We start from the raw sequence: 27643 nt of genomic DNA on the forward strand, positions 1-27643 counted from the left end.
TTTGTCTGTCATGTCTTGTCTCTCAGTCTATAGGTCTTTATGTCTATCTTCTAGTCTTGTCTTTCTGTCTTTCTCCTAGTGTCCACTTAAGGAGGGTGTTGCAAATAAGTGCTCACTAGGAGTACTTTTAGTCTTGGTCATCTCAGTGTATGCCACGTGGCACCTCTATAATTGTCCCATAAGTCACTCTACTCTATCTTGTACTTCTCACCTATATATTGTGGGTGTCACATCAATGAAAGCATCAATCTTGTGTCTTGTCTACACTCATCTCAAGGTATGTCTATGTTTTGTGTTTCCTTCTAGTTATGCTCTCATTTCAGTTTCAGTTTTATCTTTGTCTCTTTCCCATTTTTCATATCACCTTTTGCATGGCCCTTGCTTGTGGGCTGGCCACCCCTTTTTCTCGTATTTTTCTAGGATTTTTACAAGCTTTTCTGGCATTTTCCAGTCGGCCTGTCCAGTAGCTCCAGTCGGCCTGTTTTGCAGCTGTAGTTGGCCAGCATACCTCTACTATAAATAGTGGGTGCTGGCCTCTCATTGTTCATTCAGTCTTGTACATATTTTGCTCCCTCACTTATGAAACTTGTAGTGTCTCTTGCTTGGGACTGTTTTGCTTCAGTATATTCAGCATAGTTTTCTCCATATCTCTCTCGCTCTTGCACTCTCTGTTCAGCACATTCTAGTGCCACTCTGCTTCCGCTCTGTGCACTCTTTCATGGTATCATCGCTCCCGGTTTAGCAACCTCTTTGCTGCCCCAGATTCAGAACTGTTTTCAGCACCTCCTTCTCTGCGTTTTCCTTCAGATCTGCACCTCTTTCATGCTGCATTTTCTGGACTGAACCTGGCCACTTTGCCTCTGCGTTTTTCTCTCAGATCTGCAGCTTCCTTTGCTGCGTTTTCTCGACTGAACCTGCTGGTTGCTACGCCCTTCAGTTTGGCTTCATCAACACAGCCTTCTGGTACTGTTTGACCAGTTTTCTTCTATTCCACGTGGAGTTTGGGACATAGGCAGCCTGCTTTCTTCAGGACAGCAGCTTCCTTTGCTGCGTTTTTCCTCTCCCGTGGGTTTTCTCCTTTGTAGAGGGGGTCTTTGGTGTTGCAGGCTTTGGTGGCACTCTTGGTACCTGTGGAGGACACTTCTTCTTCAGAGACTGTGCGTTTTTTCTTGAGGAGAGCCCAAGCTACTGTCCTTGTTGTTGCCTTTCCCTCTTGCACCCTCGTACAGCATATTCTCGAGTGCTATCTAGCCTCTTAGGGTTGCATTTTGCTGGGAGGAAAGACCCTATATCAGCGTTTTCTGATTTGGACAGTTTTATTTTATGAGGGTTGGCCCTATTGATTGGATCAATGATTACAGCTTCAGATTTGGCTCCTGTACCACTCTCTTGTTATTTCCTTGATGAGGCAAACAAGTTGGATGGTGGTAACTTTCAATCATGGAAGTTGCAGGTTACTTCTATTCTCAGGGAGTATGGTTTGATGGAGTTTCTCTCGTACAAGAATCGGTGCTTGCCGGACCTTGCCTCTGCGGAGGATGTGTGTTCGTGGAGGAAGACTAACGGACAGATCTATGGCTTTCTCCTCCTGAATTGTCAGAATTCGGTTCTTCGACACTTCATCCATGCATCTAATGATGCTTCTGCTTTCTATGTGTGGCAACTACTTTGTGACCTGTATGGTGATGCCAGTGATCGGCAGATGCTTTCTGCTTCTAGGTGCTATGCAGCCAGTGATCTTATGGATACTTCTTTTAAAGATGTTCGTGCAGTGAAGGATAGTGGGCCAGTTTTGCTCACTGCATCCGAGGAGTTTGTTTCTCCTGTTGCCCTGCCTTCAACTTCTGTGCATACTTCTCCTCGATAGGATGATATATCTGGTAATGTTTTTGAGGATGATAGTGGGCTGTCTTTGCTCACAGCTTTTGAGGGGGATTTTTCTCCTATTGCTTCGCCTCCAATTCTTTCTTCGTCAACCGGTGACCAAGATGTGTTGCTGGTCCCTTTCCTTTCTATGGAGGAGCCTGCTTCTACGCTGTGTGATGCTATTGAGGAGGCTACTACTACTTCAGTTACCACTACTGTGAATGTTCCTACTTCCCTTACTCTGTGTGAGGATTTTGGATTGTGGTCAGGTGTGTCCATGGCCGTGCCTAGGGCACAGTGGTACTTCCAGGGATTGAAGGATTGGGATTTGGATTTGGTTGGGCCTGTGGAGTCCCGACATCAGTTTTCAGAGGGGGCAGTTCAGTTCTTACATCTGGCGATGACGACCTTCTAGGAGGGTGCTATTATACAGCATTTGGCTACTCTTGGTACAGAGTTGGAGCAGATGGACTCTATTTCTTTTGAGGGTATTATCTTCTTGGAGCTACAGGCTTCTAGGGATTCTTGTGACATTGTGTTTACATTTGGGTTTAGCACCGATATTTGGAGCAGCACGATGCAACCTACATGGTTGTTCTCTTCTAGAAGAGCAGTGTACCTTGCAGCTTGTTCTGTTGCTATTGTAGCTCAGTTGCTGTGGAGATTACTTGTGGAGCTTTCCTGGTACCTGTTGTTGCTGCTTCTTTTGTCTTTGACAGAGGACGACTTCTCGGAGTATGTTCAGCATCTGGTGCTGAGAGGGGGTGTTAGCACATTCATCCCCAGTTTCTGCTTATTTATGGTGCCCATTTGGTCCCTTTTGCATGGCCCTTGCTTGTGGGCTGGCCACCCCTTCTTCTCGTATTCTAGGATTTTTCCCAGCTTTTCTGGCATTTTCTAGTCGGCCTGTCCAGTAGCTCCAGTCGGCCTGTTTTGCAGCTCTAGTCGGCCAGCTTACCTCTCATTGTTCATTCAGTCTTGTACATATTTTGCTCCCTCACTTATGAAACTTGTAGTGTCCCTTGCTTGGGACTGTTTTGCTTCAGTATATTCAGCATAGTTTTCTCCATCTCTCTCTCTCTCTTGCACTCTCTGTTCAGCACATTCTAGTGCCACTCTGCTTCCGCTCTGTGCACTCTTTCATGGTATCATCGCTCCCGGTTTAGCAACCTCTTTGCTGCCCCAGATTCAGCACTGTTTTCAGCACCTCCTTCTCTGCGTTTTCCTTCAGATCTGCAGCTCTTTCATGCTGCGTTTTCTGGACTGAACCTGTGGCCACTTTGCCTCTGCGTTTTTCTCTCAGATCTGCAGCTTCCTTTGCTGCGTTTTCTGGACTGAACCTGCTGGTTGCTGCGCCCTTCAGTTTGGCTTCATCAACACAGCCTTCTGGTACTGTTTGACCAGTTTTCTTCTATTCCACGTGGAGTTTGGGACATAGGCGGCCTGTTTTCTTCAGGACAGCAGCTTCCTTTGCTGCGTTTTTCCTCTCGTTGCCTTGGGCTGAGAGAACAAGAGTGGCTGTAGGTATGCACAGGCGGGAATCTAGGCATACATGCTTGACTGTTCTCGATAATATCTGAACTTTACCTGATGATTTATGGACTGAACATGGCATGCCTTTTTATATGGCAACTGGATGCTAGTCGGCTGCTGGAGGAGGGTGTCGGCCTGCAGACAATCCCACAACTGGGTAAATAATGGCATTTAATGCCTAGTTGGCTGATTGGGCTGGTCGGGCTGCTGCATATGTTGGCCGACTGGCATATCAACTTGCCGACAACAGTTTGGCACTTCGCCGACTGCTGTCCAGGTCCCATTGGTCCTGGCCGACTGCATATAAGCCCCCCAAAAGGCTGCCGACTAGCCCATAGGTGCATGGCTAGGGGGTTGGCTACCCCTTGCAAGGCTAGCCCATCTTTGGGGCTGGCCTTAGGGCTTCCCCATTACATACAATGCAACGTAATGCTTCTAGTGCATGTTACTACTATGGCTGACCTCTACATGAATCTACATGATGAACACTTGTTGAATTCTCCACAGTGGGTTAAGAGGACTGACCTGACACTGACCTCTATGGCTAGGAGACTGACCTACGCCGCTCGTGCCTAACATGTCCCGGACTCGGGCTCACACAGGGATCACGGCATATGACAAAATATCCTATAAAGGTACTACTTCTGTACATTATTCTTGCACTATTGATTAGCCAATTTGTCACCGTATACACAGTGCATGGGGTGCATGTGACAATTTAGGTGGGACGAGTAAAAATACCTCATCTCCGATGCAGTTTTATCCCATGAGCCTCAAAGAGGGTATCAGCTTGCCGACACAGACTTGATTGTCATGAAGGGCCTGGTGGAAGGAAAACAATTAAGGGTCATCTTTGACATTGGCTCTACTCATAATGTCATAAAATCTCGACTTGTCAAAAAGCTTAAGCTCCCTAGATTATCAATATACAGTGGAGCTAACAAATGGCAAGGGCACAAAGGTATGGGACATGCAAGTGGTCGGGCTCATCCTACAGATCCAAGGCTATGCTAACAAGTTAGACTTTGAGATTATTCGACTAGCACACTTTGATATCGTGCTAGGTAAACAATGGTATGCAAGGAAGACGCCAATAATCGACTTCAATACGCATGTCTATCAGTTTAAGCACCAATGGAAGCATTTGCTCATTAGGGGTGAACTAGATCTTCTGGTCGATGCAACAAAGTTGCTCAAACTAGAGTGTAAGTCCATTTATTTTTGCTATTTACTTAATTTAGAAAAAGTAGAACCCGAGGTGGACAAGATAGCCACAGGGGAGTCCAATTATGTTGCTCGTGATTTAGCTGAACGAGTTTGTTAAAACTTTCACGATGTTTTTGAAGCAAGCTATTTCAACAGCTCCAGTTGTCAAGATAGTTGATCCTCAAGTACCTTTTGACTTAGAGACCGATGCTAGTAGCATCGCAATAGGGGCCGTGCTTAACCAAGCAGGTAGACCTATAGCTTTTGAGAGTAATAAACTCTCCCCAACCCAACAGAAATGGAGCAAGAGATCTATGCCATTATTCATGCCCTCACAGTTTGGAGGCATTATTTATATGGTGCTCAGTTTACGGTGTACACTGATCATCGTACACTTAAGTTTTTTTGTACTCAACGTGACTTGAGAGGTCATCAAGCCAGGTGGGCTGAGCTTATGCAGGAATTTCATATGGAAATTCAATATAGAAAAGGGCGCGACAATGTGGTCGCAGGTGCTCTTTCGAGAATCATGTACAACATGAGTTTCTCAAATTTGGATAGTTCATTACTTCAAGTAATCAAGGAAGCACAGGCACAAGATCCATATATTCAAACAGTGTGATCAAAGACCGGTCTAGGCAGTTTTATGAATGTCAATGAGTCAGTGCTGCTACCTCTTCAACATGAACACGACCTTTTTCCAACTTCTCTTTTGAGAATGAATATCTTGAAAGAAAAGGGAAAGTATATGTCCTTGGAATATGTGATTTTTGGGATAGGGTTCTAAAAGAGAATCATGACAGTCCTTCAGTAGGACATCCTGGGATAGATAAGACTGTACAATTAATTAAGTTTGGTGGCCAAATCTTTGAAGAGATGTCCACAAATACGGTACTCATTGTTTTAAGTGTCAGGTAAGTAAACCTGAAAGAGTTCGACCACCTAGATTACTTCGTCCCTTTTGCAAGTTCCGGAAAGGCAATGGAAAAGTATATCCATGGATTTTATAGTTGGTCTTCCTAGGACCTAGTCACGGAAGGATGCCATATTAATGGTAGTTGACTGCTTGTCTAAAATGGCACACTTCATTTTCATAGCCGAGATTGTGCATGCACCTTAGGTCGCTGATTTGTTTTTCAGCATATTTTTAGGTTGCATGGACTACAAGAGACCATTATATCTGATAGGGATTCAAAGTTTACCGGGCCATTTTGGAAGCATGTCTTTAACAAGCTCAGAGTTATTGTTTGTATGAGTAGTGGAGATCATCCACAGACTGATGGTCAAACCGAGCGGGTTACTCAAATATTGGAAGATATGCTTACAGCCTATGTTTCATAAATGCAAACGGATTGGGAGAGTTCTTGCCACTCCTTGAATTTGCCTACAATAATCGACCTCATAAGGTCACAGGTTTCTCTCCTTTTGAGATGAATTATGGGTTTACACCGATTATTGCAGGTACGATTGGTATTCCCACCAAATGCCCAAGAGAGAATGCAACATATGCTGCAACTAGCTCAAAAGGAGAAATCCGGAGAGCAGTGGATAAAGCGAAACATTATGCCAATAAGAAGAGATCTTTTAGATCTTTTAAGGAGGGGTACACTAGGAACCTTCTTGCTTACTGACATAGCAAGAATTCGAGTGGGTGCATTTGGAGCTGCATTTAAAGACTCCGTATCAATAAGTAAATCCTCGGATTCATCATCTTCATCCCCTGCATCTAATAGATTCACCACCATCTCGGCAATAACTTTAGGCTTTTTTCCCGGACAATCCTTATATCGGTGGCACCCAAGACAATCATAGCATAAGCCTTCTGGGATGGCCTTCTCTTTTCATTATTGCGGTGTTAATAACAATTTCGTGTAGGCTCTCTCGCCCATCGGTGACACCTTGCGCTTTATCCCCGCATAGGCCCTTGCATTTGTACCACCATTAAGGACTTCCTTGCCCTTAGATTGCACATTTGTTTTGGGAAGATATGCCTAAGTCTATTGCCTAGAAAATCGAGTCCAATTGGCCTTAGACCCAATCTAGGTAGCAAACCTCCTACCATCATCCTCTAAGACCAAAACGAGTTAAATTGCTTCTTGCGAAGTAGAAAATTTTTCTTTCCTCACTAATGGCCTTACTGATTCTTTAAGACCAAGTGCAAACTTATGCAATCGCAAAAAGTCAGGAACATGCTCAGGTCCTTCCAAAACTGTTTCCCGATACTTGTCTACATACTCCAAAAACATGTGCTTTTGTATCAAGAAAAACCATGCATCGAGCACACGACTACGCTCATCAAAAGGTACAAAACCATTTGTAAAAATAAATAACTTTAAACTCTTCCCAGGTTGCAGGTTCAACTTTGTTAGATATGATTTTTCTCCACTATCAATGTGCCACATCAAGGAGGTTATACGTGGCTTGCTAAATCTTGGTATCATCATCTACCATACCACAGATTTTAAAGCATTGCTCCTACTTGGTCAACCACTCCTTGACGGCATCGGCCGTACAAGTAGTTAATATACTTGAGTATTTAGGAGGTTTAAGATCTTTAAGTTGCCATTTCCTTCAGCTATTGGATGGCCCACCTAGCAGAATCTCACGTTCAATTGGCCCTAGGCAATTTACATAAGGTGAAATAATTTATTGACTGCCTTTTTTTATTAAAAAAACAAAATCCAAAAAAAAAGAGCTATGGAAAATGAGGAAAATTAAAACCAAAATCAAGGGCAAGAGCCCAATGCATCTTCGGGGACTGTAAATGATCACATGAATATGCTAGAAAGATACTTTAGCTCGCTTGATGCGAGAGATGCATATTTTCCTAGTGGCTAAGGCTACTAATATCAAAGCCTTACATCACACATAGCAAGGAAGCATAGTAAAGAAATGATGCATTGGAAACCATTAAGCCCTTGCATACATCAAATATACATCAAGCATAAATTTCATTGCATCACATAATGCATAGCCTCAAATTTTTTCAAGATTTTGATCACAGTCCGAAATCGCAGAGTATAGCCACGCATAACACATGCATATTTACATCCCATACATCACATATGCACGCCCCAAGACATCATTTGCACCATTATTTACACCAAATCAAGGCTTTCAAAGCAAAGCATGAAAACTACAGAAAATAAAGGTAAGATTTTGCATATCTTGCACCGGCGAAGGGTTGTGAAGCCAAGCTATCAATCCAACAAGTGCTCATTTGCAGCTACAGCCAGAGGAAAATGTGGCCTCACTTCTTTCGTATTCGCCTCAGCGAGGTGGGCAGGCTAGCGCGCGCTGCCCGTGTGTGGGCCTTTTCTTGCAGTGTTGACTTGCCTGTTGTGTGGCGGGCGGGCTAGCCCCTTGTGCGCTCTGTTGACCTGCTGGTTGGCGGTTGTGCGCCTATTAGGCAAGCACTGTTGTATGCCTCATGTGGACAGGTGGATTATGCGCGGCGGGTGTGGATGTCGTCGTACATCCTGTTGGCTCCGATACCAAATTGTGACAAAACTTGTCGAAAGGCGGTGCCCATCCCCAAATCTCACATGAAGACCCTCAAAAATGACAAATTCTTTGGCAAGCTTTGTTTCTTCCACCAACCTTTATCTGCATGAAGACCTTCCTTTTTTGTCCAAGCCCAAGCCCCAATTCACGCAGACTTGATTCACTTGTTGACATTGGTCCTCCTTGGGATCCCCCGAGCATGAACGTGAGTCCCTAGCCACTTGCCGTAACTCCGCACCCCACTTTGACTTCTGGCCTCGTGTGTTGGCCAGCCACGCTTGGTCGTCACAGGCACTTACGTCCGTTTACTTGTCGGAACATGTTCACCACCTTTCACCTTGGTAACACTTACCCTTGTGATCGTGTGAGATTTTACAGTGAATATCACACTGCACATCTCGGTGAGGCTGGGCTAGCACCAATGACCGATCTCCACTGGTTGGCCACCATGTAAAGAAAGCCAAATAAAAGAGGAAATCTTTGTTTACCCGTACAAGTGCCACAACCTCCACCAAAAAGCGGCCCATTACTCTGCTTGAATCTACTTACAAATCTTAGCGAAATCAGTTAGTATGAGGCTTCAGCCTATTCTTCAGAGTTATTCATGATACATAGAATGGTTTCCTCCAAGGAAGGAGTACTTTTTATAATATCTTTTCATTCTGGGAAGATGTGGAGTGGGCTAAATCTAGCCAACAACCCCTTGCCATTCTTTTGCTAGACTTTGAAAAAGCTTATGACAAAGTGGATCGGGACTTCTTAGAAGGCCCGATGGCACGGATGGGTTTCTCCCAAGAGTGGATTAGAGGGGTCTCATGCATGTATAGGGAGGCCCACAGCACAGTTTTTAGCCTACAGGGGGCGTGGTGAGCGCTTTCAAATCTCCCGCTCCGTGAGGCAGGGATGCCCCTTAGCTCCACTACTCTACCTTTTAGTAGCAGAGGCTATGAGCAGGTTTCTCAGAGTTACCTCCAAGGCTCCTCAAGCTACCTCTTCACACAGAGGAGCAGTTATTGGACTCTCAGTTAGCACATGATACTACTATGTTTTTAGAGGCTTCGCGGGCTTTCCTCTGTGCTTTCCGCACTGCCTTGGAGATGTTTTATTTGCCAGCAAGCACCTTCATTAGTTGCCACAAATCAGAAGGATTTTGGATTAGTGACTCTCCGCAGACAGATTGGGGTTTGGATGTGTGGTTTACTTGGATTGAGAGAGGATGCACTACCAAATATCTTGGATTGAGAGAGGATGCACTACCAAATATCTTGGTTGTCAAGTTGGCATTGATATCTCACCTACACAACAATTCGCCCCTGTGCTCATGAGCATAAAAGCAAACTTCAGCATTGGAGTAGCAGGAAGCTTGATTTGGCAATAGCTAACCAAGTGCTGCTAGCGGCTGCTTAGTTTGTCACGTCGTGCTGGGTGTTTCATAAGGGATGCATTGGTCAGCTTCCTCGGCTTATTCGGAACTTCCTTTGGTCAAGATTAGATGGCACTATACACAACAGGGCGAGAGTGGCTTCGGATACCATTATTATGCCTAAGCAAGAGGGAGGATTGAACATCATTGACCCGGAGGTACAACGTAAGGCTTTACTTTTTAAGCTAGTAGTCAAAGGATTTCTTCCCAGCATTGAGCCTTGGAAAGACCTTCTTATGCAGTAGATTATGAGGTGCATTCCGATTAGGGGAGGTGATTGGATTTACAGCCCACATTTTATCTTCTCGGATGCAAAGCACTGACCACCTTCTTCGCCCTTGGTGAGATCTCTTCTGCGAGCCTAGGATTGCATGAGTGATGAGGCTTACAAGCAGCCCATTGTGTGGAATGACCTGATCTTGGATGAATTTAGTAGACCTCCTGGAGCAGCCATGCATATGCAGTGGGTTGCCTAGGCGACTCTTCTTCCCTCAGTGTTGGATTGGAAAAGGCTCATGAGTCGCATGGAGGATGAATGAATGCTTTGCACCCAGCACTTGAGAGGCACTACTCCTCTAGATTACATAGGTGAATGCAGCCATACCTAACCACTGGATCACAGGGAACTTCCTAGAAGGGTCTCATCACTTATGGTATGGGGTATTCTCAGGAACAGGGGTACCTATTCAGGTATTGTGCCTCACCACTTTGGGTGAGGATGATGTACCGGTCTTCTACTCCATTCAGGATAGATGGCTCTTGAAGAGAAGTCTTGAGCAGGATATCATCGAGGGTCTGGTGGTCTGGCTAGTGAGAGTGGTGGGCAGGGCAAGAGAGGACATCTATATTGATCCAACTCAAGGGATGATTACGGACTCTAGTTATATGATGGGTGTAAGGTTCCTCCCTTTAAAAATGGGAGAAACACTTAAGATAGTCCGCTAAGTCTTATCTTGGGAAAAATTTCCTATTCATCGACACCTTGACCCTGTAGAGATTCAAGGATACGATTTATAGGTGTTACCTAGCTCTATCCCGCAGGGGGAGCGTGATTTCCTAAACATCAAATCACCCATAGGCAATTGATCAAAAAAATTGGGCAACTACTAGACTTGATTTCTAGGGACAACGCTTTTTTCCTCATCTTATGCAAGGCACAGCCGCTGGCCTAGTCTTCTTGAATAGAGTTGCCCAAGAACCTAACTATCTAACGTAGGGCTTTCACTTAATTTGTTGGAAAGCTACCCGACTAATCGGGTCCACCCATCCGTAGGATGGTGCCGTCAGGGCACTCCATCCTCCCACTTTCCACCCTACTCACGCATCAATTTGTTTTCTAATTAATACTACCACACTGTTTGACATAAATAAGCATATTCCTTAATTAGGGCCCTTCTTCACAAGGTTCGTTATAACAGCCTTCTTACACAATACAATCATACCAAAGACAAGATGCAATTATATAAAAAGTTTATACATGAATCCATTTCCATACAAGCCAATCCGGCTCTCTTATTCTTATTCTGCCGATGATCTAGAATTCGGCCTTCCAGCCTCTACATGCTGGGCAATACCCTACGGGACCATACACCTCATCGTCGGCCGCTGGCGAGGACTCAAGCCGGCCTGTCGCCCTCTCAGGCTCCATCGCTCGATCCTCCCGCCCCTCAGAGGGATGTCTGCACACTAGGGTGGGCTTATTTACCGCACTAGTCTGGGCCCTCAGAACTAGGCAGCCTCATAATCTCTCGCCTCAATCGGCGATCCTTATTCTTCCAAAGGTATGAGGGATACCTTGGACCATTACCGGGCTTTGCTAACGACGCCGCCCGGCTACACAAGCACGGAACGGAGTTAGCGTTGAAGCCAAAAAAAATCTTGAATTCCAAAGATAACAACTTCAATGCAATTTTCTAAGTATAGCATTCACAATTCATGAAGATAGCAATTTCAACGCAATTTATCGAAAACAACATCACATAATTCATAATTTCATATAATTTTTATGTCGTCATTTTAAGAGAAAAAGACACCATTCATTAATACTAATTTAAGAAAAAATCCCTTCTTTTGAAAATTAACCAAGCTAACCTGGCCACCGTTTCCTTGAGGGGCTTGAAAAGGGCGGATTGGAGCCGCGTTGGGCGCATCTTCCCCCATCTCATTGTTACGTGCGCCTCTTGAGACAATATTTTGTCGTCTCCGGGATGAGGCCATCTTAGGCGTCGCCTTGTAGAGCTCGCTGCTGCGATCGAAACGCTTCAGTCGGATCTGAATTCCGAGCTCGTTTGCTCACCGTATGAGCAAAAAAAAATGGCGCACGAACCCTCGCTTGAGCCAAAAATCCCTTACTAAAGTCTACGCAAATGGGGGGGGGGGATTGTGAGATGTCCTTAAGGCCAAAGGCAAAAACGTGGAGAGGGCTGGGAGGGGTGGCTGCAAGCCTCTCTGTAAGTCTATTCACACGGGGGGGGGGGGGAGAAGAGTTAAGGACACTGGCCCATGGCAAGAGGAGGATGGAGGAAAATTGGCTTGTCTGAAAAGAGCCAAATGAGGGGGGTGTGAGAGGGGTGGCTGCAAGGGCGGCTGTACTTGCAGCAAGTACGCTACGGCGGTACGGACGGCGGCACAACAGGGCATACGCTACACAGAAGTGCGTGCCGACTGAGGAGCACCCCGGGGGTTTATATAGCTGAGGGGTGAGGATGCGGGCGCTGCGCAAAGCAGGGACGAAAGGACGGTGTACCTTCAAAGGCTATGGATCAGTGGCCTGCATGGGTCTACCGGAAAGGTACGGTGTCGGTTGTCTGGGAAAGGAGTGGTACGCATGTACCTTATCCGGTCTGGGTATCCGCCCAAGGGTATGCGTGGACCAAACAGTGGGCGGCTGTCCTTTGGTTCTTGGGCGGCCATTGTACGGGCGCCCTAGTAAGTGTGTACGGACCAATTTTTGGGGCGGGGTACCCAAATTTGGGGCGCCCGCCTCGATTTGCGTGCCGGACCGCCCCGGGGGGCGAAAAATTTTTTTGTCCGGGAGGTTCTCCTGGTCGCAGGGGTTCAGACCGTTCGTCAAACGGACGTGCGGTCATGCATTTATTAAGGTTTAAAGGTCGCTGTTTTATAACTAAAATGATTGAAATTAGCGTATAGGCTTGATCCGGTGTCCGTTTTGGATGCTGTAAAATCCTATATTAGGGTAAAATCGCGCGCAGATTCCAAATTTGGACTCAGAATTTGAAGATTCTAAGTAGAAATGACTCAAATAATCAAATCATTGATATTTATACCATAAAATCTCATAATTACATGGACATTTCTTTATTAGTGAAGATGGGTACGTTACAATGGGTGTCCTTATCAGATACTTGCAGTGAGTAGGAGTGGAGGGATGCTTTTAACCCCATGAAAAGCATGCCCTTCTTCAGTTATACTAGCGGAACACCAGACACGAAGTTTATCTTTTCAAGCATAACCGCCCACTTTTCATGCATGCTTCTTGGCTTTGACATTCCCTGTAATATATTGTACATTAGCATGCCGGAATTGGCTACCTTCTAGCCTCAAACTCCAAATGTATACTAAAACTACAAGTACACATATTATGCTAAAGCCTAATAGATTGAATGATAATTACCTAGAAGAAACACTTGAATAGATATGCCAAAAAGATAAGCCTTAGGTCATGTTTTTGAAAACCAAGGCCTATCACAATCAATGAAAGCTCTATAAGGGCAGGATGCAGTTATATACCCTAAATGTACCATTCAAACACGCTTAGGGCTACAGACTACCCATCTTATTAGTTGAATCGCAAGCCATCAATTCATGGTCCAATTACATCCACCCCAAGACTACCCTTTGCAAGCATATGGTAAAGAGACTACAATAATAACTTGTATCGCTGGTAGGGACTCATAAACCTCCCACCATAAGCTAGAGCCAATCAGTCCCTCCATCATTCTAAGTGGATCTTGACTCAACCCCCTACGCCATAGTTGCATGAAACAGAAACGAAACGGAAATGGCTGATGTCTATGCGACGGTCTCTATCCAATGGAAATGGAACAGCTAGGAAACGGCAAGTTTTTAACATTAGACAGTATGCATGAAAGGTAAATTTTGAAGATTTTACAAAAAATGAGGGAAAGTTGAGAGAAATAGAGGATAAACATGGGGTGAATCATAGTTTCGAGGAGATAGCAAGGAAGTTTGGGAGAAATAAAAACTTAAAAATCAGGAAAAACTTGAGAGGAGATTAGGAAACGGGAAAGCTGAAAAGGCGACTCCAAAGAAATGGAGTTTCCACATTTTTGGCTAGGAAACAGGCGTTTCCTATTGCTATGCACTACACTCACTTTTTGATGTCAACTTCACGTTGAGCATTTGCAAACAAAAATATTAAGTGCCTGAAATGAAAAAGGCCAAAACTAATGATGACAATACATTTGGAAAATAAAGCATATATGGTCAACACTCTCAAAGAAAAAATCAGAAAATGTATTGGCTCTCGTGCAGAAAGATACAACTACAGTAAGCCAAATGATAACAGCAACTTACCATCTCCTATGGAGGAGCCATCCTGTGCAAAAGAATACCAACTTGAATCACTCGGTCTGCAGAAAAAGGGTACACCCATGAAACGTTGAAGTATACTTTCCTACTAAATCCTTCAAGCAGGGTTTATGCAAAAAAAAGAAGCAACAACAAAAATTTACACACTCAACTAATGTATAGCAATTGTACATAACCAATTGTGATCACTTCCACAGTCGCAAATGGCACATCGACCACTCCCCTCTCAAGGTTGCAAACAACCCCTCATGGCATCTGTGGCTATGGGGCAACTGCCCCCTTAACGTGGCTACAATGGTACCCAACAGAGTGGCATTGAAGGGAACCCCAGGCATTGAAGGGAACCCCAGGCAACCCCTTCTTCCAGTATTCGGGCACACTAGGCAACCGTATTCACAAGAGATCAATGGCACACCCACGAGCCCCAGGCCTCCCCTTCTTCCAGTATTCAGGCACACTAGGCGACCGCGTCCATAAGAGATCAATGGCACACCCCCTACAACTGCCCACTTGGGGGCCCAGAATCTCTCTCCCTTATTCCTCGCAACTTTTTGGCATCAGCTTTGGGAGAGCTTCTGCCCTTGGAAGAGCACCCTCTTCCTTTGGTTACTACCTTAGAGGAGCCTTGCAGTGGGCATGCGGTTGGTCATTGCAGGTCGAGTCGCTACTTGCAAGCATTCTAGAGGAGACGAGGCATTACTTTCTTTGGGATTGCCCAAAGATGCAGCACATCCGGTGGAGGATTCTTCGCGTGTTCACATCCAAGCCAGCACACTACATACGCAGCCTACGCACGTGTCCATACCGTCTGTACAGATGTCCATCATACCGTCCATACGGATGTTCGTATAGGTCAGAATCGGCTTCGAAAGCTCAAAAATTAAGAAAAACTGATGTAAAATAGCTTCAACAGCTCCAAAACCACCTGTAAAAATGCTGACCAGCAGAGAGACTCAAAACCAGGTCGGCCAGCCGAGATGCGCCCATAGTTGATGTTGACCAGCAAAAACATCCCCCAATCTGCTAGTGCCCAACGCAAAACAAGCCTCCTCTAAGAATAGCTACGCTATATCTGCCCTCCACATTCCAAAAACATCTCCACATGCAAAAATGAGCTGTCAGGTGGCCACACATGCATAATCAGGGAGGGACAAGGCGCCCAGTCCTCAAGTGTCCGCGTATTTTAAAATTCCGGTCCAACTTGTGTGAACAGCTTATAACTTATCCAGCCTTGTTATGATGTAGTATGTACACATGCAATCAATGTTTCAGAAAACCCCTATCTTTCATCTTGTACAACATATATCCACATGTACAGGCCAGTATCCATACAGGCACCACCCATAGATCCTGAGACACCCAAAAGAGTCACCACTCTCACCGAGTCTTGTCATGTCATTGGACTCCATATGGGCACCACCCATATAATCCATACACATGTCTGAATCATCATGTCATGTCTTTGGACTCCATATGGGCACCACCCATATGATCCATACACATGCCCATGCCAAAAGTCTCAAGGACACCGTCCCTGAAAACTCAATCCAAGATAAACATGCATACAAACGATATCAATTAGGAGATTTGTGACATGCCCTGGCTCCTAATCAATTGTCCACAACTGAGAGAAGTCCATGTCCTACAATAGACAAGCCACTCTCATCCAGCGAAACCACGATCAAGCTATCTCCTAATCTAGCCACAACCCGCGACTCTATGATCAAGGAGTCCAAATCTCAACTTGATTGTCATGCATAGCAAACCACAATCAAGCCATATCTTGGTTTAAACCTTAGTCAGTGGTCTACAACCAAGCCATTTCTCGGCCCACCACAATGAGTGGTCTATGGTCGAGAGCCATCTCTTAGCCTAATCCATAGCTGGTGGACTACTGCCCAAAAGCCTCTATGATCACTCACATATGACAACCAGTCGTAGTGAACCATAGCTATAGCTACCAGCTATAGGTTCCAATGATCACTGGTCATCACCAGGCCAAAAGACACTCACAAACATGTAGCATCCAGCCACACTACTTGAATGTCCATGAGGCCCAAATAAGGTAATCACCAAGCCAAAAGACACTCACAAACATGTAGGATTCTGCCACGCACTTTGCATGTCCAAGAGGTCATGAGCACAAACGAACAGATTGGCCACCAGCCACACTGCACACATGCCCACAAATGGTGTCTGGCATTCCACCATCACCTTTCAATGCATCTAACATCTACACAGGCTGTCTAGCGTTGCTTCGTGCAAGCCAGATGACAACTCACAAGCATGTGACCACCAGTCACCACCCCCCATGTGCCCATAAGGCTAAGAGCACTCACAAACCTGAGACCTCCAGTCAAACAGTTTGCAAACCCAAAGTAGTAAGGCTTCCCGCTCTAATCTCGCAACGCTTACAACGTCTTCAGAGGCTACCATCTACACAGGCTGTCTAGCGTTGCTTCGTGCAGGCCAGATGACAACTCACAAGCATGTGACCACCAGTCACCACCCCCCACATGCCCATAAGGCTAAGAGCACTCACAAACCTTGACCTCCGGTCACACAGTTTGCAAACCCCAAAAAAAGTAGTAAGGCTTCCCGCTCTAATCTCGCAACGCTTACGTCTTCAGAGGCTATCCTTCCTTGCTTCGTGCTAGTAGACACACCCACTAGGTATTGTTAGAATTAGTGCATCTCGGTGTATTTGGGCTGTTGTGCCTATTTATTGGGCATTTATGTATTTTCTCCTTGTTTTATAAGTCGTGAGCTGGTCGGCCTGTTCTAGAGCAGTCGCCCAGGTCATTCCTTCACTATATAAGGAACCCCCCATTATTCACTTCATTCATCCAATCCCGTGCACATTTTTCAACATCTCTTGCTAGATATTGCTTGTAAAGCTGATTGCTATTATAAAAGGTGATCTTGTCCACAAGCTCTCTCTACTCTCTCTCTTGTTCAGTTTTATTTCCGCCTATGCATTCTCCAACATGGTATCATTCGCTTAGGTTCAAGCTGCCCCAACACTCTGCAATCTACTCGCCGGTTCTTAATCTATGCCTTGCGTTTTCTTCCGAAGCTTCTCCCGGCTGCTAATCAGTGATTACAGTTGCTGCGTTTTCTGTATACCCTGCTGCGTTTTCTGGTCCAGCCACCCTCTTGCTGTCGGCCAGCTCTTACTGGCTGCATTTTGTTCCACAGAAGCTAGTTGAGGAGTTGTGGCTGCGTTTTCTGCTCTGGCATCAATTGCTGGTGAGTTTTCTTGCATATGGTGTTGCCAAACAAGTGGCTTTACATCTTCTTCCTCCACGAGTCCCTACCCTTCCATAGGGGGTTCCCGGTGATACTAGGACTGTTGCTGCTCTCCAGCCTCTTTCTCTCTCAGATTTGAGAGGGGACTGATTGGTTCTGGAGCCCGACTTCATTGGAAAGCACTTGAGAGGAGTTTTGGAGTGCTAAGATTTGTGTTTTTTTGTTGCTGTGGATATGGCTCCCCCCTTACGAACAAAAATGACAAGTTGAATGGACCCAACTATGCTCGTTGGAAGCTGCGAATACGGATCTAGTTCATCCACAAGGGTTTGTGTGATATTGTTCAGGGCAGTGAGAAGAAGCCCAACAGTCCTCAGAACTCTAGGAGGTGGACTCAGGATCAAGAGGATGAATTCCTTGTGGAATTACAAGACTGGGAGAATTGCGATTCGAAGGCGCATTCAGTGCTTAGGATGAATTCCTTGTGGAATTCAGGTGGACTCAGGATCAAGAGGATGAATTCCTTGTGGAATTCAGGTGGACTCAGGATCAAGAGGATGAATTCCTTGTGGAATTACAAGACTGGGAGAATTGCGATTCGAAGGCGCATTCAGTGCTTGTGTGGACCATCACACAAGAGGTCTCAACGACCATGCAAACTCTCACCAGTGCTCATCAGGTATGGTCTAAATTGGAGGATCTCTTTGCTCGAGATTCGTCAATTAGGACAGTTACCTTGCAAGGGCAACTCTACGGTTTGTTATTTCCTACATGCAGTTCTATGCAGTCGTTGCTCATGAAGGCCAAGAATCAACCACTCAGTTGGATTTAAATGATCTTAGCTCCCTACTATTGGAGGAAGAGTCCATCCTCGTTTCTCACGGCAAGAAAAAGGTGTCTCTTAACAATTCTGATCAAGCACTTACTTCAGTTCAAAAGAAAGGTCAGAGTCACTGCTTCACTTGTGGAAAGAGAGCACATCTATGCAAGGATTTGTCCAAGAAGAAGGACAAGTCCAAAGGCAAGTCTACATCCCAGAAAAAGGGCAAAGACACGACGAACGACATTGATACAGATTCCTCTAGTAACACATCTAGGGCTCCCAGGATGCTTTCGGCTCCGAAGGACCCAGATGGTGTACTTCTCTAGTATACATGCAGTTCCCCCCATGTGCTTCTAGCCAGAGGAGGCTTGTGGACAAGAGAAGCGGCTGATTGCAGCTCCACTTACTGGTGCATGGGAACCGTGATTCAGAGTTCCAAGCATTAGACATCTCGCAAGACATGGTTATCTTTGGTGTAGCAGAGATTATGAATTGGATCTGTTCTGAGTTCATTGTTTGAGGCTTTTTGGACGTGATGTGTTTTTAATCCACTGTTGGGGATTATGGGCGCAGTGTGTCTAGCATCTCATCACATCTATTCTTGGAGTTCACTGGACACTTGTGTGGGAATTCGTAGTCAAGCAAAGTTCCTTGCTGTTCGTGGTGTACCTTCTCTTCAGCGTTTATCCTCATAGTTTTCTTCTCCAGTGGACACAGATCACTTGCAAAGGGGGTTTCTTGTTTGGATTGTGGCTTTGGAGGTAGTTTGGTACTTGAGGAGGATTCTGAATTTCTGATTTCAGTCAGCGTTTTGCTGATTTTGGAGCATCTATAACTGTGTTTAGTTCGTGGCCTACACGGTTTCCCGATTTCTTCATGTTCCTTGCCTTCTGTTGGCAGTGGAGTGCTATTTTTTGCTCGATAGCAGTGTTTTGGCTGCGCTTTTTGCTTCCCACGGGAGTTTTCTACACTCAGAGGGGGCCCATCTCGAGCTACTTCGCTTGAGGATCAATTTCAAGACCTGTTTTGTTTCTGTGGAGACTTTCTTCTGTGACAGGAGTTTACAAATTTTGGAGGAGAGCAGTGATCTTTTTAGAGATCCTGAGCAGAGTTTATTTTATCCGAGCCTGTGTTCTTTGCAATGTTTGCAGGACAAGAAGGGTGTTTTGCCCTTGAGGTGTGATCCTTTCACATGGATCATTTATTTATTGTTGATTCTTGGGATCTGATTCTACTTATGGAACAGTCTTCTGCTATCAATGATGATTTTGAGGACTTTGTTACCACTGCAATTTATATTCCTGCTTCCCTTCCTCATTGTGAGGAGTCTACCTTTGCTTCTCTTTGTGATGCTTCTCAGGATGCCCCTCCCCCTGCCAGTTCTACAGGTTTGTTGTTTCGACGGATGGTTTTTTGGACCTGGTGGGATGCTTCGGATCTGTGGTTGCTAACCGTCCAGAGTTTTTTGGATTTGGATCAGAATCAAGTTGGGCTTGTACCAGTCTGACGACATCAGTTTTTAGAGGGGGATGTGGAGTCCTTACATCTTGCGATGCCCACCTCAGTGCCGTGTACTTATGTATAGCATTCGGCAACTCATGGTATGGAGTTTAAGCAGATGGACCCCATCTTTTCTACTGAGTCTTTACATCTTGCGATGCCGACCTTTTGAGAGGATGCTTTTGTACAGCATTTGGCTACTCTTGGTACAGAGTTGGAGCAGATTGACTCTTTCTTTTGAGGTTTCCAGTGAGGAGCAGTTTGCTTCTCCCAAGATCTGATCTTGGTTCCTTTCCTGCTCAATGCATCCGATGGGCCACTAGATTGCCCTTGCCTAGAAGGTATTCGATCATGCCACCAAATTTCTGGAAGATCTCACTCCATAGCAGTGCTATCGATCATACCATTGCACACCTGGAATCGTCAGAAGCCAACGCAATGTTTGATGATCAGTGCGAACCTCAAAGTTGCACCCATATGGAAAATGTTTCCAATGTTTCAAGGCCTCGATCATGGCAAGTCATCAGTGCCCAATAGTGGGTGTAGAACTCTGTATCAAGATATGCTCTCACACACGCACTCCACGCACACACACACATAAGAGCATATATTCACACAAAGCCCTTCGTACTAAGTTTCTGTCAAACCTCCGGGGGCAGACTCAGCCATAATGAAGCCTAGCACTAAGGGAAGTAGCAAATAGAAAGAATTAGTACGGCAAATAAGTAGTTGATAAGGCAAATGCACCGCTAAAGATAGAAAGAATAAGCACAATATCAACTGGCCGCAACTCGAACGAAAACTGCATGTCCACTAATATGGCTGAATTATATACCTAGATGAATCTAGGAACATGCCCGAATTCACCTTTTAGGAACGTGCATGTTATATACTCATATATATATCTTTTTCAGAAACCACTAGAATATGGTGTTATCCCACACATTCAAGGTATTGTTATTTTTGTTGCAGCTAGGAATTGTAGAATGTGGAATTGTAATTATGAGATTAAGGAGACGAAGAAGATAGGGAGTGGAATTAGGAAGAAAAAGAGATGTTGAAGAATAGGTGAAAAAGAAAAGAGGAAGAGGAGAAAGAGAAAACTAAGAAAGAAAAAGGGGAGGAAGTGGAAGAAGGGGGAAGAAGAAGAAGAGGGCGAGGAGGGAGAGGAAGAGGAGGAGAAGGAGAAGGCCCATGGGCACTCAACTTGCTACTACAAAAGAATCTACTCAAGGAAAAAAAAAAACCCAAACAAACAAAAAAATGTTTAAAATTTTTATTTATTTTTTTCAAAACTTCACTGGCCAAGAGGTTTCAAGGTTTTTTAGAAACATTTTGCTTTGAAACGTTTCATAGGTTTCGAAACGACGAAACGTGTTTTTATATGACTATCCATGCGGAGTCGTGTGGATGCGCTGCCTATGTGTAGTACACCTCGCCTACCTATACCATGCATGTGGTTTTTGTACAACAAGCAGCCAACCTATGGGCAGCAAGCAATGGCCTTTGGTCAATAGCAAAAGGACAAGAAGTGGCAGAAAGGCCACACGTGAAAAGGCCGCTAGGCATAGAAGCAATCAGCCCCAACACTTGTGTAGTCATGAGCTCACATGACGCAGTCGTGATGCATAAAAACAAGCCAACACCTTTATAACTAGCCAACTAGAAGCATTGATGCATATATATACATGGGTAGCCAAATCATCATATTCATCTGCTTTCCTCAATATTGGACTTCACAGAGCATTTTTTTGTAGGCAAAGCACTAGCCAGAAGTGAACAGTAGGTCACAGGGTTGTGATTTGACGTCTTCATTCTCAGCCACATCTTGTACTTGAATTTCAGTTGTATTACTTCTTGTACATAATACTACACAGACCACTAGTTTAGGACTCTTGTGTGTAAACTTGTATGTGTGGTTCTGCCACACTACTCTTACTTTCTATCTCTCGAAAACACTAGCACATAGGCACAAGTGTTCCACACACTGAGTCTTGACAACCTACAGTAGGTCTGTGAGAGTTGCCGTGAGGTCGAAAAACTTGTCAATGTGCGGGAAATATGCCTAGCAAATTTCCACAAACGACCGTACATCATATGTTGTTTGTAGAATCTCCCAATTCAAGATTTTTGCCACTTTGTCGGAATCTAATCGCATGCCATCGGCACTAACAATATATCCAAGGTAATGAACCTCAAACAAATAGAACTCTGATTTCTTTTCATTGACATGAAGCTCATTACTTTCCAGCAACTTCATCACTTTTTTCGCATCAATGTCATGTTCCTCTACTATAGCAAGTATGTCATCCAAGGAAATGAAGGCACACTTTCCAATAAAGTTCCTCAATCATGAGGTTAAATGTCGCCAAGGCATTTGTCAATCGGAAGGGCATGAGCACAAACTCATAGTGATCTCATTCATTGCAGAACACTATCTTGGGGATGCCCCCAATCAACTATCACATGCACTCTGCACTGTAGTACATGGTGACAAGATGGCTCATCATCAATGCAACATTGTACAACAGTAGAACCCTTTAGGATTTGATATTTGTCGTGCGTCGTGACCCCATTGTAATCCTCAATGCAAGATATGTTAGGCACGTGCTACGTAGGTCATTCCTCAGCCTTAGAGAGTCAGTCAATTAGTCGAAGTCCCTTAACCCACTTGGAGAGAATCATTCATGCATATAGAAGTCATAGAAGCCTTAGGGTTTACATCAGGACATGTTTGCATTTTGCACGGCATTCATCCCATGTGCATTTAGACCTCCTAGACCATTGCAAAAGCCTCAGATTATTGTCCAGTATTTTTTTCCATATTTTATATTATTTATTTGGCATTTTTCCTCAGTATTATCACCGTTATTTATTTAATGCAGGACATGAAGCAATTGGCCAGCTTTCAAATAGCCGACCGACTCATGAAGAGCATATAAATAGCATCACTTGCTCATCCCCTCATTCATTCATATCATTCAGCCTTCAAGCGTTTGATCCTTCAGCACAAGGAGCATTAACGCTTGAGCATTCAACATATCATCAACAAAACGCAGCATCAATCTGCAGTAGCTTGCGTTTTCAGCATCTACACAGTTTTTAGCATTCATATTCTCATCGTTTTGCTACAGCCCTTCCAGTTCAGCTATTACCTTCTATGCATCCTATGCCATCCACGGCATTTGATGCTACACATGAGGGTGAGAGTGATGCTACACAGAAAAGCCTCATCCGAGCGTATGGCTCTGCCAAGGGCCGCCAATTTGTAGTCCTATTTGACATGGGCAATTCTGAGGTTGCCATCTCTCCCCAATTAGCTAACAAAATAAGTTGTACATTAGTGCCATATCATTTGGATGTGGACGGGTTCACCTCGTCTCCACACCCACATATGTCAAAAGGCACAACAATTTGCCTTTGTAGTTCAAAAGGCCTCATTCCAACGAAATTTCATTATCTCGCCTCGTTTGGGGTGTGACATGATCTTAGGAATCCAGTGGTTTCGTCAGTATGAGCCTATTCTCGATTGGGGGGAGGACATTTTTACTATATATAAAGGTTTTCTTGAGCCCGTATGATTCGTGGGGATAGAAGCATTCTTGGCATCCCATTGATTTCTCATCTCCAGGCCCAATGAGCTATCCGCAAGGGAGCAGAAGGAGCATTAATTTATGTTCATGCTCAGATAGCCTCTACCTCTTCGATAGCGGCCATCTCATCTTCATCCCCAGTCCCACAGTTAGCAGACCTCCTGTCTAGACATCACGACATTATGCTTAGGGACAATCTCCTGCCCAATCTCCCCCAGTATGTCCTGAGGACCATCATATCGATTTGGTCCCTGGATCAGAACCTCCTAGTAGGTTCCCCTATCGTCTTTCCAAGACTTTAGAGGGCGAGCTAGAAAAACAGCTATCTTAGCTACTCCAAGCCAGATTTGTTCAGCTTGCTTCCTCACCATTACGCATAATTCCGTTGCATGTTACATCAGCAATCCGTACCTGATGATATCCACCTTTCACATCAAGCTTTGAAAACACTTTGGCTCCATTTAGTCTCTCTAAGATATAATCAATCAAAGGCATCGGGAACTTACTCTTAACTGTCAGCTTATTCACAGCATGATTATCCACACAAAGTCTAGAAGATCTATCTTTTTTCTTAAAACAAAAAAAATTAGTACTGCAAAAGGAGACACTTGAACGTATGAAACCTGCTTGCAAAAATTTGTGGAGTTGGCGGTCCAACTCCGATTCCATAGCTTTGCTCAAGCGATTCAAAAACTTGCTCGGTGGTTCTGAGCTTGGAAGGAGATCTATCATGCGATTCTCCAGTCTAGATGGGGGGAGCTTGGGAGCGAGAGAGATTGTTCCAAAGGAAAATCTTTTGGAGCTGGTCATGTAAGGCTTGGTACCTCTCAGAAGCACTAGAAACTATCAAGGTGGTTTGAACATAGATCACCACACAATGTCCGCCTTTCCGCATTTCTCGTTTAGCTTGCATGTGGCTTATGAGAGGAAAGTTAGGAATCCCAAGCTCACACTTGATTACAGTAGCCTTGGACACATTCCCAAGAATCTAAAAAGCAGCAGTACATACACACGTGTGACTACACAGGGTATAACACGCCATACAGCAAGCTGGTCATCAATAGCAGTGATTACTTTTCTTACACATATGGCCTCATATGAGATTGAACCAAGAACCTGTATTTGGAGATGCAGAAGTGAACAAATATATAGTTTTTTTTGTCTCCTAAGATTGTTTGTGGCTACCCATGGTCTGGGGATGAGACAATGGAGGATTTTTCTTATCTGCCAGTGAAGTTCCTTGGCTACAAGCTTGTGATAGTCTTGGAAATCAAGTGTTGAAAAACACCCTCATCTCTCATATTTGTAACACTCTGCAATAAAATATTATTCTGAAAGGGGACTCGACCCCTTCCCGCCTCAACGCTATGTAGTATTTATTTATTTCCTTCTCTTCATTGGTTGCTTTGTTGTGGATTTAAATCTACGTTTGGAGTACCGGATTGGTTCTAGTAAGAACTAGTTATTCATCCTCAAGAATTGGTTCATCCACTATGATAGGAGATGGATCTTGATTGCACCGATGCAACTCTCCGAGAAAATGTTCCACCCTAGTGAGAACCATCACATGGAGGTTTAGTCGAGACCATAGAGTAAAGTCGGGGCGAGGCTATCAAGGGAGGAGCAGCAATAGACCACCCAATGTGTCGTAGGGTCTTGTATGAATGTCATGATGCTCCTACGACAAGTCATCCAGAAGTCCAATGAACCTATGACTTGGCAAAATGGACGTTGTGTATGTCCAGGACTATTCAATAAAGTGTCGTCAATATCAAGTGAATAAGGTTGAACGCCTTAGGGCTAGAGGTATATTACATCCTCTTCACATCTCGATAGATAAATGGGAGAGTATTTCCAAATTCTACAAAAACACTAATTTTAAAAAGCCTAATTTTGTAGAAACCCTGATTCAGCTAAAACCCTAATTTTGTAAAAACTCTAATTCAACTAAAATGCTAATTTGCAAACACTAATTTTATCCGGGAGTGATTTGAAATATTTTATCATCATTACTTCAATCTAAAGTTGAAAAGGTTTCTGCAAATGGCAACCGATTCTCGAGTAAGAGTTTCTTATTTTTCCTAAACCTACTCTATATCCGCATTCTTGGCCATTAAGGTCGCCTATGTCTCGGCCTAGCACACACTTGCCTGTGTATGGAGCATAACTACTTATGCTCCACTTACCGGTGGAACATAACTACTTGTGGGAAGTTACAGGGGACTGGGAAGTGAAGTCCTTTTTGCAACTAAGCTACCAACCTCTATTACAACACAACTTCTTTGAAGTTAGCTTCATATGCATGAATGTCATTGGAAATCTGACAAGCATTACCCCCACGAAGCTTGTATGTAGAGTTTCTTGATAATACAATCATATTATAAGGAGAACCGGCCCTTGGGCCCTATTGCAATGCCATTTCAATTTTCAGCATTGCTCTCGTTTTGTGTTGTGCCAATTCACTTTGTTTACGAGCATTAATAGTTTAAATGTGTGTCAAGGTTGTGCTCAACCCGACCAAGAGAATCACACATCCAATGTGGACACTGAGGTGCCGAGTGCCGGGCTACTTGACCATGGCTACTCCTCATAATAGAAATCATGCATACATGAGCTAGCAAGTGCCCGAACATTACAATATGAGAGCAAAGTACTGATATCCAACACTTACTAGCCAACAACGCTACCTTCATGAGCTAGATATTCATCCTCACTAGCTGAAACTGGATAGTGAGGGTGAGATATATTGCACTAAGGAAGTGTTTGGCTATAGTGCAGCTACTCTCCTTTCAACAACAGAAATAGCAAATTTGAGGTTTTGCAATATCTATGAACTTTGTCTTTTAAAGTTCTCAAGTTTCAAGTCTTCCATTGTCATTCCTACTTTTCTAATATCATGTTGCAAGTGCCATCCATCTCAAGAAGTTGCATATACCCAAATGTTGTGACACGTAGTCTTGATTAAATTAAAGCTACCTACTTATGAAAGAAAATAGAAAGTGGTAGAATTTATAAAGGTCACAAAACTGTAGTTAGACATGCTCCTCCATACATATTGAAAACTGGCCTGCCACATGGTTTTTCATGGCTTACAAGTCAAATATCCGCAAGATATTGTCCTCGCTGTTGACAAGGAAACAGGAGCCATCTGGAGACCTGCCGATTTCATCATGTCAGATTATATGAGGGCATGCTTTTCCAGAGCCGGGAAAAGATCAAAATTTTATGCTGGTAGAATAGGGTAGGGTGGGAATATCAGACCATTTGGCACCCTTGAGGAAGTTGTTGTTGACGAGGTCTAAGCTATTGCGACAGGCGGCAGAGTGTCTGAACTGGTGATGAAAGTGGTAGATTCTCTGGGGTGCTTCTTCAAAGTTGATGATGGACCAGTAATGATAAGGGCCTTGATCACCCCCTTCTGCTTCTTCTTCTTGTTTCTGTTGCTGGTCGTCCACAATAGCACAAGCTTGAGCAGTGGCGTCCTTGTGCCACTCTTCCGGCAACATCGTTTTCTTACGGATCGAAAAGCTCGATTTTGAAAATCCTTTAGTGTGCCTTTCTTTGAAAATTATTTATAAGAAAGAAATCTTGGACACATTCAGGCGCACCCTGATGGACGTGGGCTGAGCAGATTCGCGTAGACCTGCAGGATGAGAAACGCACATGTGGCCGTGTGTGGAGATCGTCGTGTGGTGGAGTGGCGCTTCTCCTCGGCTGGCGGTCTGTCCTGCAGTATATATATACAGGCGAACAGATGCTTACCCACACACTCTCTCTCTTGTGACAGTCGGTCCACAGTGTTCGAAAAAAACCGAGTTTGCACCTTCGGTTTTCAAATTTTAATTTCTTATTCTACGAATGAAGGTATTCAAAACCTTAAAAAAAAATTTACAAAAGGTTTGATAACTTTTAGTAAAAAAAGGAATAATCAAAATACCTTTCAAACTATAAGAGTCAAGGGTACTTCACCTTTATTGGTTAAAATAAAAAAAATTTATATACCATATTTTTACACTATACATATATTATAAAAATTAATATAAATAAAAAAATAAACGTTATGTAATATGGAATCTAAATGTTTTAAAATGTTTATTTTTAATCGTTATGGAATCTAAACGTTTATAAAATTACACTATAAATTATGGAGTCACCTTTAGGCTTTATCCATAATCCATTATCTTATCGCTCGCTCGAGTCCTCGCTTACAGTCCACTCACTCAGTGCTAGGCTCTAGCCTCCCTGTGCTGCCACGAGTCCTCGGAGTCCACTTCAGTGCTAGCCTCGTTGTGCTGCCACAGTGCCAAGGCCCAAGTTACACTCTTGCAACGGAGTCACGGACTGTGCGAGTCCCAACTTCCAAGTCCGCAGAAG

The 27643-nt window shown here is 44.2% G+C and overlaps 1 protein-coding gene across 5 annotated transcripts in view; it reads right to left on the reverse strand.

Annotated features, from left to right (window-relative positions):
- Positions 1–27090, reverse strand: part of LOC147607764 (Transducin/WD40 repeat-like superfamily protein) — a 143008-nt gene extending 115918 nt beyond the window's left edge. For 2 of the 5 annotated variants that reach the window (XR_015264549.1, XM_086789577.1), the window contains exons 1-3: positions 26531–27090; positions 26363–26425; positions 14090–14145 (exon numbers count right to left, since the gene is read on the reverse strand). Coding sequence is in view for 4 of the 5 variants with exons in the window: in XM_086789577.1 (XP_086645703.1) it covers positions 14090–14145; positions 26363–26425; positions 26531–26775 (364 nt within the window). In the remaining variant the exon portion in view is untranslated. The remainder of the gene's footprint in view (positions 1–14089; positions 14146–26362; positions 26426–26530) is intronic. The other 3 variants (XM_086789576.1, XM_086789575.1, XM_086789578.1) reach the window with 3 other exon arrangements.
- Between the last annotated feature and the right edge of the window lie 553 nt (positions 27091–27643).

This window comes from Cibotium barometz, chromosome 54, assembly GCF_041138505.1.
Source record: "Cibotium barometz isolate CiBa-2024 chromosome 54, ASM4113850v1, whole genome shotgun sequence".
NCBI classification, from domain to species: domain Eukaryota; kingdom Viridiplantae; phylum Streptophyta; class Polypodiopsida; order Cyatheales; family Cibotiaceae; genus Cibotium; species Cibotium barometz.